We start from the raw sequence: 18,675 nt of genomic DNA, 5'->3' as shown, positions 1-18,675 counted from the left end.
GCAAGTCACTTCACTTCTCTGGGCCTCAGTTCCCTCATCTGTAAAATGGGGATGAAGACTGTGAGCCCCACGTGGGACAACCTGATCACCTTGTAACCTCCCCAGTGCTTAGAACGGTGCTTCGCACATAGTAAGCGCTTACTAAATGCCATCATTATTATTATTACAACTCTTCAGCAGGAAGAGGGTTTGGAATCAGGGTGGGCTGCGGCCTGGTGGGATCGGGGAATTTCCAGACGTGATCCAGGGATCAGAGCCAGGAAGGTCAAGAGCCAGGCCCAGTGAGGAGGTGGTTTGGGGATTCCCGGTGCTTCCTTCCGGCTTCCAGGGCATTCCCGACTCTCGCCCCCGTGGCCGTTTCGGGGTTTTCCAAGGATCGGCCTTTTTCCCGCACCTCACTGACAGCGAGTAGACGTCGGTCCGGTCATTGCTGTTTCGGAGGAGGTAGCTTCCGTCCTGCCCGTTGGAGAGGAGCAGGGCTTCGGCCGCGTGGCGGCTCAGGTTGCCATGATACCATCTGGAAAGACGAGGCGGAAGGGATGTCATCCGAGGAAAAGTGCGCGTTTCCAAGTCTTGGGAATGGGCTGTCAGCTGGCGGCGGCGGGGATACAGGATAATCCGGTCGGACACAATCCCTGCCTCACCCGGGGCAAAGGAGGAGGAGCAGGGAGGGCGGGGATCGGATCCCCATTTTACAGTCGGGGAAATTGAGGCTCGGGGAAGCGAAATGACTTGCCCAAGGCCATTAAGAGAAGAGGCCCGGCCTAGCGGCTTGAGCTTGGGAGTCAGAGGTCGTGGATTCTAATCCCGGCCCCACCACTTATCAGCTGGGTGACTTTGGGCAAGTCGCTTCTCTCGATGGAAAGAGCCCGGGCTTTGGAGGCAGAGGTCATGGGTTCGAATCCCAGCCCCACCAACTGTCAGCTGTGTGGCTTTGGGCAAGTCACTTAATCAATCAATCAATCAATCGTATTTATTGAGCGCTTACTCAAAAAGCGCTTGGGAAGTACAAGTTGGCAACATATAGAGACGGTCCCTACCCAACAGTAGGCTCACAGTAACTTCTCTGTGCCTCAGTTACCTCATCTGTAAAATGGGGATTTAGACTGTGAGCCCCCCGTGGGACAACCCGATCACCTTGTAACCTCCCCAGCGCTTAGAACAGTGCTTTGCACATAGTAAGCGCTTAATAAATGCCATTATTATTATTATTATTATTCTCTGTGCCTCTGTTACCTCATCTGTAAGATGAAGAATTAAGACTGTGAGTCCCACGTGGGACAACCTGATGACCTTGTATCTACCCCAGCGCTTAGAACAGCGCTTGGCACATAGTAAGCGCTTACCAAATACCATCATTATTATTATTATTATTAGCCAGCGGGCAAGCGACAAAGCTGGGATTAGAGCCCAGCTCTGCTGACTCCCATCCCCGTGCGCTTTCCATTAACCAATCAATCAATCAATCGTATTTATTGAGCGCTTAGTGTGCAGAGCACTGTACTAAGCGCTTGGGAAGTACAAGTTGGCAACATATAGAGACAGTCCCTACCCAACAGTGGGCTCACAGTCTAAAAAGCCTCGCCACTTCTCATCGAGGCGCAGTTGGAGGAATAATAATAATCATAATGGCATTTATTAAGCGCTTACCATGTGCAAATCACTGTTCAAAGCGCTGGGGAGATTACAAGGTGATCAGGTTGTCCCACGGGGGGCTCGCGGTCTTAATCCCCACTTTCCAGATGCGGGAACTGAGGCCCAGAGAAGTGAAGTGACTTGCCCAAAGTCACCCAGCTGACAGTTGGCGGAGCCGGGATTTGAACCCACGACCTCTGACTCCAAAGCCCGGGCTCTTTTCCACTGATTGTTTTCAGATGGCACGGGGGTTCTGTTCCATCTAAACCGTGAGCCCACTGTCGGGTAGGGACCGTCTCTATATGTTGCCAACTAGTACTTCCCAAGCGCTTAGTACAGCGCTCTGCACACAGTAAGCGCTCAATAAATACGATTGAATGAATGAATCCAGATGGGCACCGGTTGTTGTAGGGACGCCCCCAACCCCCGAAGGGCCGTCTACCCGAAACGCAGAGGGAAACCAAGCGCTACGGAAGAGGGCCGAGGCTGAGTTGTCCACGCGTCTACACAGAAGTGGTCATCCCAGCGCTTAGAACAGTGCTTCGCACGTAGTAAGCGCTTAACAAATGCCATCATTGTTATTATCGGGCCCAAACGTCGGCTCTGCCCTGAAAGCCAGAGCCACGTCTCCAGAAGGGGAGGGCCTTTAAAGCTAGCTCTCTTTTCTAATTCTGTATTTCCTGAATGAGCGAACGAGGGACACACTCTCTTGGCTCCATTTCCTCTTTTGGACGAAACAAGCCTGTAGCCCGAGAGTAGCCCGCATAATAATAATAATAATAATAATAATAATGATAATAATAATAATGATAATAATGATAATGATAATAATAATAATAATAATAATTTTTGTTCAGCACTTACTGTGTGCCAGGCACTGTACTAAGCTCTGGGGTGGATACAAGCAGCACGGTGTAGTGGATAGAGCAAGGGCCTGGGATCAGAAGGACATGAGTTCTAATCCTGACTCCTCCATTTGTGGCCTTAGGCAAGTCACTTCACTTCTCCTGTGCCTCAGTTACCTCATCTGTAAAATGGGGAATTAGACTCTGAGCTCTATGCAGGACAGGGACCATCTCCAAACCCATTTACTTATAACCACCCCAGCGCTTGGAAAGAGCCCGGGCTTTGGAGTCTGAGGTCTTGGGTTCAAACCCCGGCTCCACCAATTGTCAGCTGTGTGACTTTGGGCAAATCACTTATCTGTGCCTCAGTTACCTCATCTGTAAAATGGGGAATTAGACTCTGAGCTCTATGCGGGACAGGGACCGTATCCAACCCCATTTACTCATAACCACCCCAGCGCTTGGAAAGAGCCCGGGCTTTGGAGTCTGAGGTCTTGGGTTCAAACCCCGGCTCCGCCAATTGTCAGCTGTGTGACTTTGGGCAAATCACTTATCTGTGCCTCAGTTACCTCATCTGTAAAATGGGGAATTAGACTTTGAGCTCTATGCGGGACAGGGACCGTATCCAACCCCATTTACTCATAACCACCCCAGCCCTTGGAAAGAGCCCGGGCTTTGGAGTCAGAGGTCTTGGATTCCAATCCCGGCTCCGCCAATTGTCAGCTGTGTGACTTTGGGCAAATCACTTCTCTGTGCCTCAGTTACCTCATCTGTAAAATGGGGAATTAGACTCTGAGCTCTATGTGGGACAGGGACCGTATCCAACCCCATTTACTTATAACCACCCCAGCGCTTGGAAAGAGCCCGGGCTTTGGAGTCAGAGGTCATGGGTTCCAATCCCGGCTCCGCCAATTGTCAGCTGTGTGACTTTGGGCAAATCACTTCTCTGTGCCTCAGTTCCCTCATCTGTAAAATGGGGATTAAGACTGTGAACCCCACGTGGGACAACCTGATCACCTTGTAACCTCCCCAGCGCTTAGAGCAGTGCTTTGCATATAGTAAGCGCTTAATAAACGCCATCATTATTATTATCATTATTACAGCACCTGTGACATAGTAAGCTCTTAACAAATACCGTAATAATAATTATTATTGTTACAAGAAGTTTGGGTTAGACACAGTCCCTGTCCCACGTGGGGCTCACAGTCTCAATCAATCAATCAATCAATCAATCAATTGTATTTATTGAGTGCTTACTGTGTGCAGAGCACTGTACTAAGCGCTTGGGAAGTACAAGTCGGTAACACATAGAGACAGTCCCTACCCAACAGCGGGCTCACAGTCTAGAAGGGGGAGACAGAGAACAAAACCAAACATACTAACAAAATAAAATAAATAGAATAGATATGTACAAGTAAGATAAATAAATAGAGTAATAAATATGTACAAACATATATACATATATACAGGTGCTGTGGGGAGTCACTTCACTTCTCTGGGCCTTAGTTCCCTCATCTGTAAAATGGGGATTAAAACTGTGAGCCCCCCCCGGGACAACTTTATCACTTTGTAACCTCCCCCAGCGCTTAGAACAGTGCTTTGCACATAGTAAGCGCTTAACAAATACCATCATTATTATTATTATTAAGGGAAGGAGGAAAGATGGGGGAGATGGAGAGGGGGATGAGAGGGAGAGGAATCTTACAGATGAGGTAAGTGAGGCACAATCAATCAATCGTATTTATTGAGCGCTTACTGTGTGCAGAGCACTGTACTAAGCGCTTGGGAAGTCCAAGTTGGCAACATCTAGAGACGGTCCCTACCCGACAGTGGGCTCACAGTCTAGAAGGGGGAGACAGAGACCAGAACCAAACATATTAACAAAATAAAAGAAATAGAATAGAGAAGTGACCTGTCCAAGGCCACACGGCAGATGAGTGGCAGAGCCAGGATTAGAATCCATGACCTCCTGACCCCCCCCAAGCCTATCCACTAGGCCGTGCTGCTTTGTCATGGCTTGGAAAGAGGTGATCCCCTGTTCGTTCAATCGTATTTCATTCAGTCGTATTTATTGAGCGCTTACTGTGTGCAGAGCACTGTGATGGCAGGCGCATCTTACCCAGTTTCATCCCTGCTCTAGCCCAGTCCGACCCGGGCCCGAGGAGACCCCAAGATGAAGCGACGAGCGGGCTGATGGGGCCAGCAGAGACCAATCAATCAATCCATCAATCAATCAATCATATTTATTGAGCGCTTACTGTGTGCAGAGCACTGTACTAAGCGCTTGGGAAGTCCAAGTTGGTAACACATCGAGACAGTCCCTACCCAACAACGGGCTCACAGTCTAGAAGGGGGAGACAGAGAACAGAACCAAACGTATTAACAAAATAAAATAAATAGAATCAAGAAGTGACCTGTCCAAGGCCACACGGCAGATGAGTGGCAGAGCCAGGATTAGAACCCATGACCTCCTGACCGCCCCCAAGCCTATCCACTAGGCCGTGCTGCTTTGTCATGGCTTGGAAAGAGGTGATCCCCTGTTCGTTCAATCGTATTTCATTCAGTCGTATTTACTGAGCGCTTACTGTGTGCAGAGCACTGTGATGGCAGGCGCATCTTCCCCAGTTTCATCCCTGCGCTAGCCCAGTCCGACCCGGGCCCGAGGAGACCCCAAGATGAAGCGATGAGCGGGTTGATGGGGCCAGCAGAGACCAATCAATCAATCAATCAATCAATCATATTTATTGAGCACTTACTGTGTGCAGAGCACTGTACTAAGCGCTTGGGAAGTCCAAGTTGGTAACACATCGAGACAGTCCCTACCCAACAACGGGCTCACAGTCTAGAAGGGGGAGACAGAGAACAGAACCAAACGTATTAACAAAATAAAATAAATAGAATCAAGAAGTGACCTGTCCAAGGCCACGCGGCAGATGAGTGGCAGAGCCAGGATTAGAACCCATGACCTCCTGACCCCCCCCCCAAGCCTATCCACTAGGCCGTGCTGCTTTGTCATGGCTTGGAAAGAGGTGATCCCCTGTTCATTCAGTCGTATTTCATTCAGTCGTATTTATTGAGCGCTTACTGTGTGCAGAGCACTGTGATGGCAGGCGCATCTTCCCCAGTCCGACCCGGGCTTGAGGAGACCCCAAGATGAATGAAGCGGGCTGATGGGGACAGCAGAGACCCCCGGGGAGACATAGGCAGCAGCGAGCCGAACCTCGGGCCTCGTGGTTAGAAAGCGGGCTTCGGGGGGTCAGGCTTCCTGGTCCTCCCCTGGCTCGCCCTGCGACCTTGGCCAACTCACTTAACAGCTCTGGGCCTCAGTTTCCTCACCCGTCAAACGGGGGTTCCCCGCCCGTTCTACCTCCCCCTAGGACCGCGAGCCCCACGTGGGAGCCCAGTCCGATCTGATTTGTACTTCCCAAGCGCTAAGTACAGTGCTCTGCACACAGTAAGCGCTCAATAAATACGATTGATTGATTGATTTTGTCGTATCGACCCCGGTGGACGGCACGTCATAAGGGCGGAACCACTACCGTAGTTATGAATATTCTCGGCGGGGGACTTTCCCTGGACCGTGACATTTGAAAACCAGTTTTTTTCCATTTCGTTTTAGTGTTCCCTGTCCCCTTGTAGATCGTTTCGATACAACTTGGGCACAGGTGATATAACAGCAGTAGTAATAATAGTGTGCAGTGCACGGTACTAAGTACTGATTTATTACTCTATTTATTTATTTTACTTGTACATAGCTATTCTATTCATTTTATTTTGTTAATATGTTTTGTTTTGTTCTCTGTCTCCCCCTTCTAGACTGTGAGCCCGCTGTTGGGTAGGGACCGTCTCTATATGTTGCCAACTTGTACTTCCCAACCGCTTAGTACAGTGCTCTGCGCGCAGTAAGCGCTCAATAAATACGATTGATTGATTGATTGATTTTGTCGTATCGACCCCGGTGGACGGCACGTCATAAGGGCTGAACCAATACAACAGTTATGAATAATCTCGGCGGGGGAATTTCCCTGGACCGTGACATTTGAAAACCAGTTTTTTTTCCATTTCGTTTTAGGGTTCCTTGTCCCCTTTTAGGTCGTTTCGATACAACTTGGGCACAGGTGATATAACAGCAGTATTAATAATAGCGTGCAGTGCACGTTACTAAGTACTGATTTATTACTCTATTTATTTATTTATTTTACTTGTCCATATCTATTGTATTCATTTTATTTTGTTAATATGTTTTGTTTTGTTCTCTGTCTCCCCCTTCTAGACTGTGAGCCCACTGTTGGGTAGGGACTGTCTCTATATGTCGCCAACTTGTCTTCCCAAGCGCTTAGTACAGTGCTCTGCACGCAGTAAGCGCTCAATAAATATGATTGATTGATTGACTGAAAACAAAAATACACTGGTGACAGTTCCGGTCCATGGCCCTCGGAGTCTCACAGTCAAAAAATAAAGCGGGGATTGGCCATGGATTCAGGCGGCATGATGGAATGATAAAACTACAAAACCACATAAAATCAGTCAATCAATCAATCGTATTTATTAAGCGCTTACTGTGTGCAGAGCACTGTACTAAGCGCTTGGGAAGTACAAGTCGGCAGCATAAGACAGTGTAAAATTGCAAAGGCCCTCAAGTCTGGTGTAAAGGGGTACAGAGAAGCAGCGTGGCTCAGTGCAAAGAGCCCGGGTTTTGGTGCCAGAGGTCACGGGTTCAAATCCCAGCTCCACCAATTGTCAGCTGGGTGACTTTGGGCAAGTCACTTCACTTCTCTGGGCCTCAGTTCCCTCATCTGTAAAAATGGGGATGGAGACTGGGAGCCCCCCGTGGGACAACCTGATCACCTCGTAACCTCCCCAGCGCTTAGAACAGTGCTTTGCACATAGTAAGTGCTTAATAAATGCCATCATTGTTATTATTATTATTATTACAGTGAGGTCTCCCAAGCTTCCCCAAGCTTCTAAGATGCTGCCCACCGTTGCTTTTTAAATCCCGCACATCCCCGCAGGTCCGGGGCACGCTGGCAGCCGGGGTACGGGGGGTCGCAACCGGAAGGCGACAGTGGTTCCCCGTGGTCTTGGGGGGACGGAGAGGTTTGGGGGTGAGCTTGAATTACAAATGCTCTTTTCCACGTTTAAAGGATCACGGTTAAATGGTTAAGAAGCATCTTGCATCGTGGACTTCGCTCTTGTCATAATAATGACTAATAATTGCGGTATTTGTTAAGCGTTTAATTTGTGCCGGGTGCTGGGGTCGTTGGGCCCAAGTCCCCATCCCACACGGGGCTCCCGGTCTAAGGTCTTCTATCAATCAATCAATCGTATTTATTGAGCACTTACTGTGTGCAGAGCACTGGACTAAGTGCTTATAATAATGGTATTTATTAAGCGCTATGTGCCAAGTACTGTTCTAAGCGCTGGGGAGGTTCCAAGGCGATCAGGTTGTCCCCCGTGGGGCTCACAGCCTTAATCCTCGTTTTACAGATGAGGTAACTGAGGCCCAGAGAAGTGAAGTGACTTGCCCAAAGTCACACAGCGGACAATTGGCGGAGTCCGGATTTGAACCCGTGACCTCTGACTCCAAAGCCCGGGCTCTTTCCACTGAGCCGTGCTGCTTCTCTTACCATCATCAATCGTATTTATTGAGCGCTTACTGTGTGCAGAGCACTGTACTAAACGCTTACGGTACACTTACGGTGTGCAGAGCATCACACTAAGCACTCGGGAGAGTACGACAGAACAATAAAAAGAAACATTCGCTGCCCACAGTGAGTTTGCACTCTGGAGGGAAGACGGATATTAATATAAAGTGCGGTCATGGCCCGCTTATCACTGGGACTCAGGAAGCACAGCTAAAGAGCAGAACCGGATCTCAGGGTCAGTCATGGGCGGTTCCCAAGTACAGACACGACTGTTTGGGCGCCCCGGACCTCGGATCCAAGAAGGGAGATCGGGGCCGTGATGAGACGGAGCGAAACCCTGCTCCCTTGGAAGCAGGAATTCACTTTAGCCCACCTTGAATTCCTTCATCCGTATTTATTCAGCACTTACTGTTTGCAGAGCACTGTACTAAGCTCTAGGCAGAGTACTATACAGTGATAAACGGGAACATTCCCTGCGCACAACGAGCTTACGGTCTAGGGGAAGGGAGACAGACGTCAATACAAATCAATAAATGACAGATATAGTAATAATAATAATGATGATGATGGCATTTGTTAAGCGCTTACTATGTGCCAAGCACTGTTCTAAGCGCTGGGATAGATACAAGGTCAACGGGTTGTCCCACGTGGGGCTCACGGTCTTCACCCCCATTTTACAGATGAGGTAACTGAGGCACGGAGAAGAGTAGATATGTACGTAAGTGCAGTGGGGCTGGGGCAGAGGATAATAATAATAATAATAATGGCATTTATTAAGCGCTTACTATGTGCAAAGCACTGTTCTAAGCGCTGGGATAGATAAAAGGTGATCAGATTGTCCCACGTGGGGCTCACAGTCTTCACCCCCATTTTACAGATGAGGTAACTGAGTCACGGAGAAGAGTAGATATGTACGTAAGTGCAGTGGGGCTGGGGCAGAGGATAATAATAATAATAATAATAATAATGGCATTTATTAAGCGCTTACTATGTGCAAAGCACTGTTCTAAGCACTGGAATAGATACAAGGTGATCAGGTTGTCCCACGTGGGGCTCGCAGTCTTCACCCCCATTTTACAGATGAGGTAACTGAGGCACGGAGAAGAGTAGATATGTACGTAAGTGCAGTGGGGCTGGGGCAGAGGATAATAATAATGATAATAATAATAATAATAATAATAATAATAGCATTTATTAAGCGCTTACTATGTGCAAAGCACTGTTCTAAGCGCTGGGATAGATACAAGGTCATCAGGTTGTCCCACCGTGGGGCTCACAGTCTTCACCCCCATTTTACAGATGAGGTAACTGAGGCACGGAGAAGAGTAGCTATGTACGTAAGTGCTGTGGGGCTGGGGCAGAGGATGATAATAATAATAATAATAATGGCATTTATTAAGCGCTTACTATGTGCAAAGCACTGTTCTAAGTGCAGAGGAGGTTATGAGGTGATGAGGTTGTCCCACGTGGGGCTCACAGTCTTCACCCCCATTTTACAGATGAGGTAACTGAGGCACAGAGAAGAGTAGATATGTACCTAAGTGCTGTGGGGCTGGGGCAGAGGATAATAATAATAAGCATAATGGCATTTATTAAGTGCTTACTATGTGCAAAACACTGTTCTAAGCACTGGGGAGGTTACAAGGTGATCAGGTTGTCCCACGAGGGGCTCACAGTCTTCATCCCCACTTTACAGATGAGGTAACTGAGGCCCAGAGAAGTGAAGTGACTTGCCCAAAGTCGCACAGTTGACAATTGGCAGAGTTGGAAGAGAAGCAGTGCGGCTCAGTGGAAAGAGCACGGGATTTGGAGTCAGAGGTCATGGGTTCGAATCCCGGCTCCCCCACATGTCTGCTGTGTGACCCTGGGCAAGTCACTTCACTTCTCTGAGCCTCAGTTCCCTCATCTGGAAAATGGGGATTAAGAGTGTGAGCCCCACGTGGGACAACTTGATCACCTTGCATCCCCCCCAGCGCTTAGAACAGTGCTCTGCACATAGTAAGTGCTTAACAAATGCCATTATTATTATTATTATTATTATTATTTGAACCCATGACCTTGAGTGAATGACTCCCCACAGCACATAGGTACCTATCTGCATATATCTGTAATTTATTGTTTTATCTATTTGTATTAATGTCTGTCTCCCCCTCTAGACCGTGAGCTCGTTGTTGGGTAGGGACCGTCTCTGTTGCCAACTTGTACTTCCCAAGCGCTTAGTCCAGTGCTCTGCACACAGTAAGCGCTCAATAAATATGATTGAATGAATGACTCCCCACAGCACCTATGTATCTATCTGTAATTTATTATTTTATCTATTTGTATTAATGTCTGTCTCCCGCTCTAGACCGTGAGCTCGTTGTTGGGTAGGGACCATCTCTAGATTTTGCCAACTTGTACTTCCCAAGCGCTTAGTCCAGTGCTCTGCACACAGTAAGCGCTCAATAAATACGATTGATTGAATGAATGAATGAATGAATGAAAAGAGCCCGGACTTGGGAGTCAGAGGTCGTGAGTTCTAATCTCGGCTCTGCCACTTGTCAGCTGGGTGACTTTGAGAATGTCACAACTTCTCTGTGCGACAAGCGTCGGAGTCGGGATTGGAACCCAGACCTTGGGTAGGGCACTTAGCTTAAAGGCCAGTGCTCTTTCCACTAGGCCACACTGCCTCAGTTTCCCGTGGTGCATTTCAGACATCAGGGGTTCTCCTGCCTCGTTTCTTAACCCCAAATCCCCCCAGGTTCGATCCAGGCCCGCAAACTTCAGAGTCCGTTTGCCGTTTCGGGCCCACAGGGATTTCGTCGAGAACGTCGTAGCCGCCTCCCCACCCCTGGGCTACCCAGTTGGTCCCCTCGCTATGGCTCCTGGGCCGGCCTCCGTCCGTCCCCCGTCTCGCACAAGATTCAAGCTCTGCTGATTCGGAATCGTTTCCCCAGGGACGGGGAGGGCACTGATTTACACTTGGAGACTCGGGACGCCTGGCCTAGTGGAAAAAGCACGGGCCTGGGACTCAGAAGGACCTGGGTTCCAATCCTGCCTTGCCTCTTGTCTGCTGGGTGACCTTGGGTAAGTCACTTCACTTCTCCGGGCCTCAGTTACCTCATCTGTAAAAAAATGGGGATTAAGACTGTGAGCCCCATGTCGCACAGGGACTGCGTCCAACTTGATTTGCTTGTAACCATCTCAGCACTTAGCAAGGTACCTGGCACACAGAAAATGCTTAACAAATACTATTATTATTATTATTATTATTATTATTATTATTATTATTATTATTATTATTATTCCCTCCCTCCCTACTTCGGGCAGACCGCAGTTCCCCCCACATTCAAAGCTCCCCTGAAATCCCACCTCCTTCGACAGGCCTTCCCGATCGCCTTAAATAATAACAATGGCATTTATTAATTTATTATAATTAATAATTATTATTTATTATCAATCAATTATATTATTGATTATCAATCAATCGTATTCATTGAGTGTTTACTGTGTGCAGAGCACTATACTTAGCAAGTGGGAATGCACCAAGAGCCATATCATCCCTTCGGACGACTCTAGCACTTTGGAATTTATTTAAGCCTCCTCAGCACTTTCGTATATATGTCCGCTCAGTTTATTATTTTTTTTGGACATTCGAGTTGTAAATATTTTTAGGTTTGCGTCCCCAGTGAAAGTGGAAGCTCCCTGTAGGGAGGCAACATCATTTTTTTTTTATTTCTGTGTTTCTCGAGGGCCACGCTGAGTCCGCACTGGCTTCTGGCCCTATTTTCTCACCCCTCATGACCTGTTCTGTCATTCTTCAGTCCCTGCTTGAGAAGGAACAGAAAAGGGAAATCAAGACGATCAGAAGGCTGGTGTTCTGGGAGGAGAGACTGACAAGATGGGAAAACAAACAAAAAAATAAAAATAATGGCGTTTGTTAAAGCGCTTACTACGTGCCAAGCATCGTAAGCTCCCCGAGGGCAGAGTTTGCATCTAGAAGCTCTACTGTGCTGGACTGGACTGGACTGGACCACTTGTCTCCTGTGTGACCTCGGGCAGGTCACTTCACTTCTCGGTGCCTCAGTGACCTCATCTGTAAAAGGGGGGGATTGAGGCTGGGAGCCCCACGTGGGACGGGGACTACATCCAACCCGATCTGTTTGTATCCACCCCAGCGCTTAGGACAGGGCCTGGCACATAGTAAGCGCTCGACAAACACCATCATCCTTGTCATTATCACTGATCAACTGGTGGATTGACTCATTCCATCTGGAAAGACGCCGGCGTCAGGATTGAAGCGGACAAAATCTTGAAGCGGGTGGAAACCGGGCACCTGAATCTGTACTTTTAATAATTTGATATCCACCCCCCGCTCAGCCCCTCCTGTCCGCATCCTTAACGTATTTATTTATGTTAACGTCTGCCTCCCTCTCTAGACCGTAAGCTTGTTGTGGGCAGGGGACGGGTCTGCCGACTCTGTTGTAATTTCCCCCGCGCTTAGTAGACACCTGCCCACGGTGAGCACTCAAAATACCGTCGATTGACCGACCGACGGGGTGAACATGGAACTGCTGATCCTCGAAGAACTTGGGACCAGTTGAAGCTGGAAGCTGGAAAGTTGAAAGCAACAAGAAGAAATGTGCTTTCACCGTGGCGGCTGATAAGCAGGCGGAATTTATTACCGCAGGAAGTTGTGCAAGACAAAAATATTGGTGAGTTCAAAGAGGGTTCACAAACATTCAGAACGGTTTCTAGAGGGGAAAGTTAGGGGAGGAGAGAGAGAGAGGGATGTTGGGTAGTCACCATCATCGTCCATGGGATTTATCGAGTGCTTACTGTGCTAAGCGCTCGGCACCGTACTAAGCGTTTGATAATAATAACGATGGCATTTGTTAAGTGCTTACTATGTGCAGAACACTATTCTAAGCGCTCGGGAGGGTACAAGGTGATCAGCTTGTCCCACGGCGGGCTCACAGTCTTCATCCCCATTTTCCAGATGAGGTAACAGAGGCCCAGAGAAGTGAAGTGACTTGCCCAAGGTCACCCAGCTGACATGCAAATCTGGTCTGACACAGTCCCTGTCCCGCGTGGGGCTCACACGCTTCATCCCCGAACTGAGGCATGGAGAAGTGAAGTGACTGGCCCACGGCAGACGAGTGGCGGAGCCGGGATTAGAACCCACGACCTCTGACTCCCAAGCCCGGGCTCTTTCCACTGATCCATTCCCTAACCACGAGAACGGGTGCCCAAGACAGCCATCCCAGTTTTTCCGAGCACTTGACACCGTACTAAGCGATCTCTCCGTTCCCTATCCACGAGAATGGGTGTCCCCCCTCCAGTTTCTCCAAGCATCTTGGTGCCACGGTTAGAGACAGCTCTGGGATGGGTAATTACACAAAAAAATAATAATCATGGTATTTGTGATTACGCCGGGGTAGATGCAAGGTAATCAGGTTGTCCCACGTAGATTACCTTTTTATCTACCCCAGCGCTTAGAACAGTGCCTGGCACATAGTAAGCGTTTAACAAATACCATAATAATATTTATTATCATTAATAACGGTGAATTAATTATAACATTAATTAACGGTGAATTTGTTGTGGGCAGGGCATCTATCCATCAACTCTGTTGACTCTCCCAAGTGTTTAGTCAGTGCTCTGCCCGCAGTAAGCGCTCAATAAATGCCACTGATTGATTAATTGTGCTAAGGACTGGCCTAGGTACAATACAGTCAGATCAGACACCACCCCGGCCCAGTCTAAGCACGGGAGAGAACAGGTCTTGTGAATCCCCATCGGAGGCACAGAAAACTTAAATGACTTATCCAAGGTCACACCGTCTGAGTCCCCGGGTCGCGCCCTTTCACTAGACCTCACGGCTTTTTAGCTGGACCATTGCTCTGATCCAGTAACTGCCTCACTCACGAACTTATTCCTACTTCACGTAGTCGTTTAAACAGTCCACCTGTGTCTCAGTTTCCTGCGAAGCCTCATGGAGCTCTGTATGCCCTCCCATTGGCTTTAAAAGGAAAATATTTATCTATTTATTTATTCATATTAATGTCTGTCTCCCCCTCTAGACTGTGAGCTCATTGAAATAATAATAATGATAATAATGGCATTCATTAAGCGCTTACTATGTGCAAAGCACTGTTCTAAGCCCTGGGGAGTTTTACAAGGTGATCAGGTTGTCCCACGGGGGGCTCACAGTCTTAATCCCCATTTTACAGATGAGGGAGCTGAGGCACAGAGAAGTGAAGAGACTTGCCCAAAGTCACACGGCTGACAAGTGGCGGAGCCGGGATTTGAACCCACGTCCTCTGACTCCAAAGCCCGGGCTCTTTCCACTGAGTCACGGCATTGTACTTGCCAAGCGCTTAGTACAGTGCTCTGCACACAGTAAGCGCTCAATAAATACGACTGACTGAACGAATGAATTGTGGGCAGGGAATGTGTCTGTATTGTACTCTGCTGAGCGCTTAGTACCCTGCTTTGTACATGGTAAATGCTTGATAAATTACGATGGAATGAATGATAATAATTCATTCATTCATTCAATCGTATTTATTGAGCGCTTACTGTGTGCAGAGCACTGTACTAAGCGCTTGGGAAGTACAAGTCGGCAACATAATAACGATGGCATTTGTAAAGCACTTATTATGTGCCAAGCACTACTCTAAACACCGGGGTAGATAGTAGGTAATCAGGTTGTCCCACGTAGATTACCTTTTTATCTACCCCAGCGCTTCGAACAGTGCTTGGCGCATAGTAAGCATGTAACAAATACCATAATAATATTTATTATCATTATAATAACGAATCTCCATTTCTTCATTCATTTATTCGATTGTATTTGTTGAGCGCTTACTGTGTGCAGAGCACTGTATTAAGCGCTTGGGAGAGTACAAGTCGGCAACATAATAACGATGGCATTTGAAAAGCGCTTATTATGTGCCAAGCACTACTCTAATCGCCGGGGTAGATACAAGGTATTCAGGTTGTCCCATGTAGATTACCTTTTTATCTACCCCATCGCTTCGAACAGTGCTTGGCACATAGTAATCATGTAACAAATACCATAATAATATTTATTATTATTATTATAATAACGAATCTCCATTTCTTCATTCATTTATTCGATTGTATTGGTTGAGCGCTTACTGTGTGCAGAGCACTGTACTAAGCACACTACAGCGATAAACAGATACATTCCCTGCCCACAACGATCTTACAGTCTAGAGCCGGGGAGACAGACGTCAGTACCAATAAATAAATGACAGGTACGTCAGTGCTGCGGGGCTGGGAGAGGGGGAAGAATAGAGGGAGCAAGTCAAGGCGACGCAGAAGGGAGTGGGAGAAGAGGAAAGGGGGGCTTAGTCTGGGAAGGCTTCTTGGAGGAGAGGGGCCTTCAATAAGGATTTGAAGCGCGGGAGAGTCATTGTTTGACAGATTTGAGGAGGGAGGGCGTCCAGGCCAGAGGCAGGCCGTGGGCTAGGCGTCAACGGCGAGGCGGGCGAGACGGAGGCCCAGGGAGTGGGCTAGAGGAGCGAAGTGCGTGGGCTGGGTTGTAGAAGGAGAGGAGCGAGGTGACGGCGGAGGGAGGGGGCAACGTGGCGAAGATGAGGCAGAGAAGCAGCCACTTCTCCGCCTCACGGCCACCACTTGCCTCTCCGCAGGGCCTTGGGCTGGAGCTCCAAGAAGCGCCCATTTTTTCCCAAAGGAGCATTCCGTCGAACTTCCCGATCCCACGTAAGCGTGACCCGTGTCCGGAGCACAGGACTAGACGATCAGAGCGGACCCGGTCCCCGCATCACAAGAGCTCCCATCCAAGAGGGAGCGGGAGGTGGACACCTTATCCCCATTTAACAGGTAAGGCACAGAGACGTTAAGGTCCTCACCCAAGGTCACGCAGAGCAGGTACGCCGCAGAGCAGGACTAGGACTCCCAATCCGGAGCTCTTTCCATTAGGCCGCACCGCCTCTCGGGACAGTGCCTGGGCCTCTGAAGCTGAGAGTTTGCCAGCCACCAGAAGCCTCCTTAATCATCATCATCATCATCAATCGTATTTATTGAGCGCTTACTATGTGCAGAGCACTGTACTAAGCGCTTGGGAAGTACAAATTGGCAACATATAGAGACAGTCCCTACCCAACAGTGGGCTCACAGTCTAAAAGATTATTATTATGATTAATAATAATCATAATAATAGTGATGACATTTGTTAAGTGCTTACTATGTGCAAAGCACTGTTCTAAGCGCCAGGAAGGATACGAGGTGATCAGGTTGTCCCACGTGGGGCTCTCAGCCTTAATCCCCATTTTACAGATGAGGGAACTGAGGCACAGAGAAGTGCCCAAAGTCACACAGCTGACAAGCGGCGGAGCCAGGATTTGAACCCATGACCTCTGACTCCCAAGCCTGGGCTCTTTCCGCTGAACCACTCCTTAAGGCGTGACGGTGAACCTCCCCTTTGAAGGCTAACTCTTCTGCTCACCCCAAGGGTTAGGTCTGGGGCTCATTTTTTTTTTTCTGATAGTTTTAAGTGCTTACTAGGGGTCAAACACAGTTCTAAGCACTGGGGTTGGACAAGTCCCTGACCCGCAGTGGACTCATGGGCTAAGTAGGAGGGAGAACAGGCATCGAATCCCTGTCTTAATAATAAATATTAATGATAATAACAATAATTGTGGCATTCGTTAAGCACTTACTACATGCCGGGCACTGTCCAAAGTCCTGGGGTGGATAGAAGCAAACTGGGATGGATCGTGTCTCACAAGGGGCGCATGGTCTTAATCCCCATTTTAATAATAATAATAATGATGATGGCATTTCTTAAGCGCTTACTATGTGCAAAACACTGTTCTAAGCGCTGGGGAGGTTACAAGGTGATTGGGTTGTCCCACGTGGGGCTCACAGTCTTAATCCCCATTTTACAGATGAGGGAACTGAGGCCCAGAGAAGTGAGGTGACTTTCCCAAAGTCACCCAGCTGACAGTTGGCGGAGCCAGAATTTGAACCCAAGCCCGGGCCACGATGAGGTAACCAAAGCCTAGAGAAGTGAAGTGTGTTGCCCAGGATCACGCAGCTGGCAAGGGGCAGAGGTCATAGGTCGTAGCGCTCTATCCACTAGGCCTCCCTGTTTCTCACATTTGAGGAAACTGAGGCCCAGAGAAGCGAAGCGATTGGCACCCCTGGTCCCGTAGCAGGCGAGGGGCAGAGCTGGGATGACCAATCCCAGGGTCCTGCCATATTGCTTCCCCAAGAGAGGGCTGCGCCGGCCCACCCGAACCTGGACCCCCGAAGGCCGCAGAAGCGGCCTACCCGGGATGGGGCGGGAGGCGGGCACCCTGACCCTGACACTTCCTCATTTTGGCACCTTTAGTTGATGTCCCCCGTCCCCCCCACTCCCCACCCACCTGCCCCACTTGGGTCCCCAGGGAGTGACCCCTCAAGGCCCCGGGGAGGGGCGGACATTGATGGACGCCCTCTTCATCCCAGGCCACACTCTGACCGGGCTCTCGCCCTCGCCCCGACCCTTCGGCCCTCCACCGCTCTGCCCCGGGTTTGAGTTTTAGGGAGGACTGGAGGACCCCGGCAGGCGGAGACCCCTACGAAGCCCCCAAGGGATGGAAGAGGGCGGATGGTCCCTCTCTCCCCGCCCTGACTGTGGGACCCAGCTAGTCCCCAGAGGTGCCCAGAGATGCCCCGCCAGGCCGCGGCCTGTTCCTTACCCCAGTTCCTGCAGGCTCTCGGGGCTCCCCGCGGGCTCCGGGGGCACCGGGTCACTCATCTTCCTTCCTCCGGCCTCAGCCCTGCCCATCCGCCCTCCTCTCGGCCTGCGGGGGCCCAGCCCCGGGGAATGGGGGGCTGTGGGGTGGGCGGGAAGGGCAGGGGGCTACTACACCCTCCACTCTCGGCCTGCCAACGGGCCACCAGAAGCCAGGACCAAATGCCTCCTGCTGCTTCTGCTGCTTCTGCGGCAGGCCCGGCCTGGGAAGGAAGTGAAACTTCAGGCCGGGGCACCTCCCTGCCCAACCCCCCCCGGGCCCAGCAGCCCCAGGACCCAGAAGAGCAGGCTACACAGTCATCCGCCAAATATGCCAAGTGGTGTGACTTGGTAGATAAGGCTAGGGCCTGGGAATCTGAAGGACCTGGGTTCTAATCCCACTTGTCTGCTGTGTGACCTCTGGCAACTCACTTCACTTCTCTGGGCCTCAGTGACCTCGTCGGTAAGATGAGGATTGAGGCTGTGAGCGCCGGGGGGACCGATACCGTGTCCAACCTGATTCGATCTGCCAGTACAGATTTATTACTCTATTTTACTTGTACATGCTTACTATTCTATTGTACATGTATATACACATATAATATAATAATAATAATGGCATTTATTAAGCGCTTACTATGTGCAAAGCACTGTTCTAAGCGCTGGGGAGGTTACAAGGTGATCAGGCTGTCCCACGGTGGGCTCACGGTCTTAATTCCCATTTTACAGATGAGGTAACCGAGGCCTAGAGAAGTCAAGTGACTTGCCCAAAGTCACACAGCTGACAATCGGCAGAGCCGGG

The 18,675-nt window shown here is 49.4% G+C and overlaps 1 protein-coding gene across 1 annotated transcript in view; it reads right to left on the bottom strand.

Moving 5' to 3' along the window:
* DAPP1 (dual adaptor of phosphotyrosine and 3-phosphoinositides 1) overlaps window positions 1–17,927 on the bottom strand; it is a 39,222-nt gene extending 21,295 nt beyond the window's left edge. Inside the window, exons 1-2 of the mRNA XM_038769292.1 lie at window positions 17,839–17,927; window positions 395–517 (exon numbers count right to left, since the gene is read on the bottom strand). Coding sequence (XP_038625220.1) covers window positions 395–517; window positions 17,839–17,927 — 212 coding nt within the window. The remainder of the gene's footprint in view (window positions 1–394; window positions 518–17,838) is intronic.
* Window positions 17,928–18,675: the final 748 nt, after the last annotated feature.

Source organism: Tachyglossus aculeatus, chromosome X5 (assembly GCF_015852505.1).
Source record: "Tachyglossus aculeatus isolate mTacAcu1 chromosome X5, mTacAcu1.pri, whole genome shotgun sequence".
In the NCBI taxonomy this organism is placed as follows: domain Eukaryota; kingdom Metazoa; phylum Chordata; class Mammalia; order Monotremata; family Tachyglossidae; genus Tachyglossus; species Tachyglossus aculeatus.
This window is presented reverse-complemented; position numbering and strand designations above follow the sequence as displayed.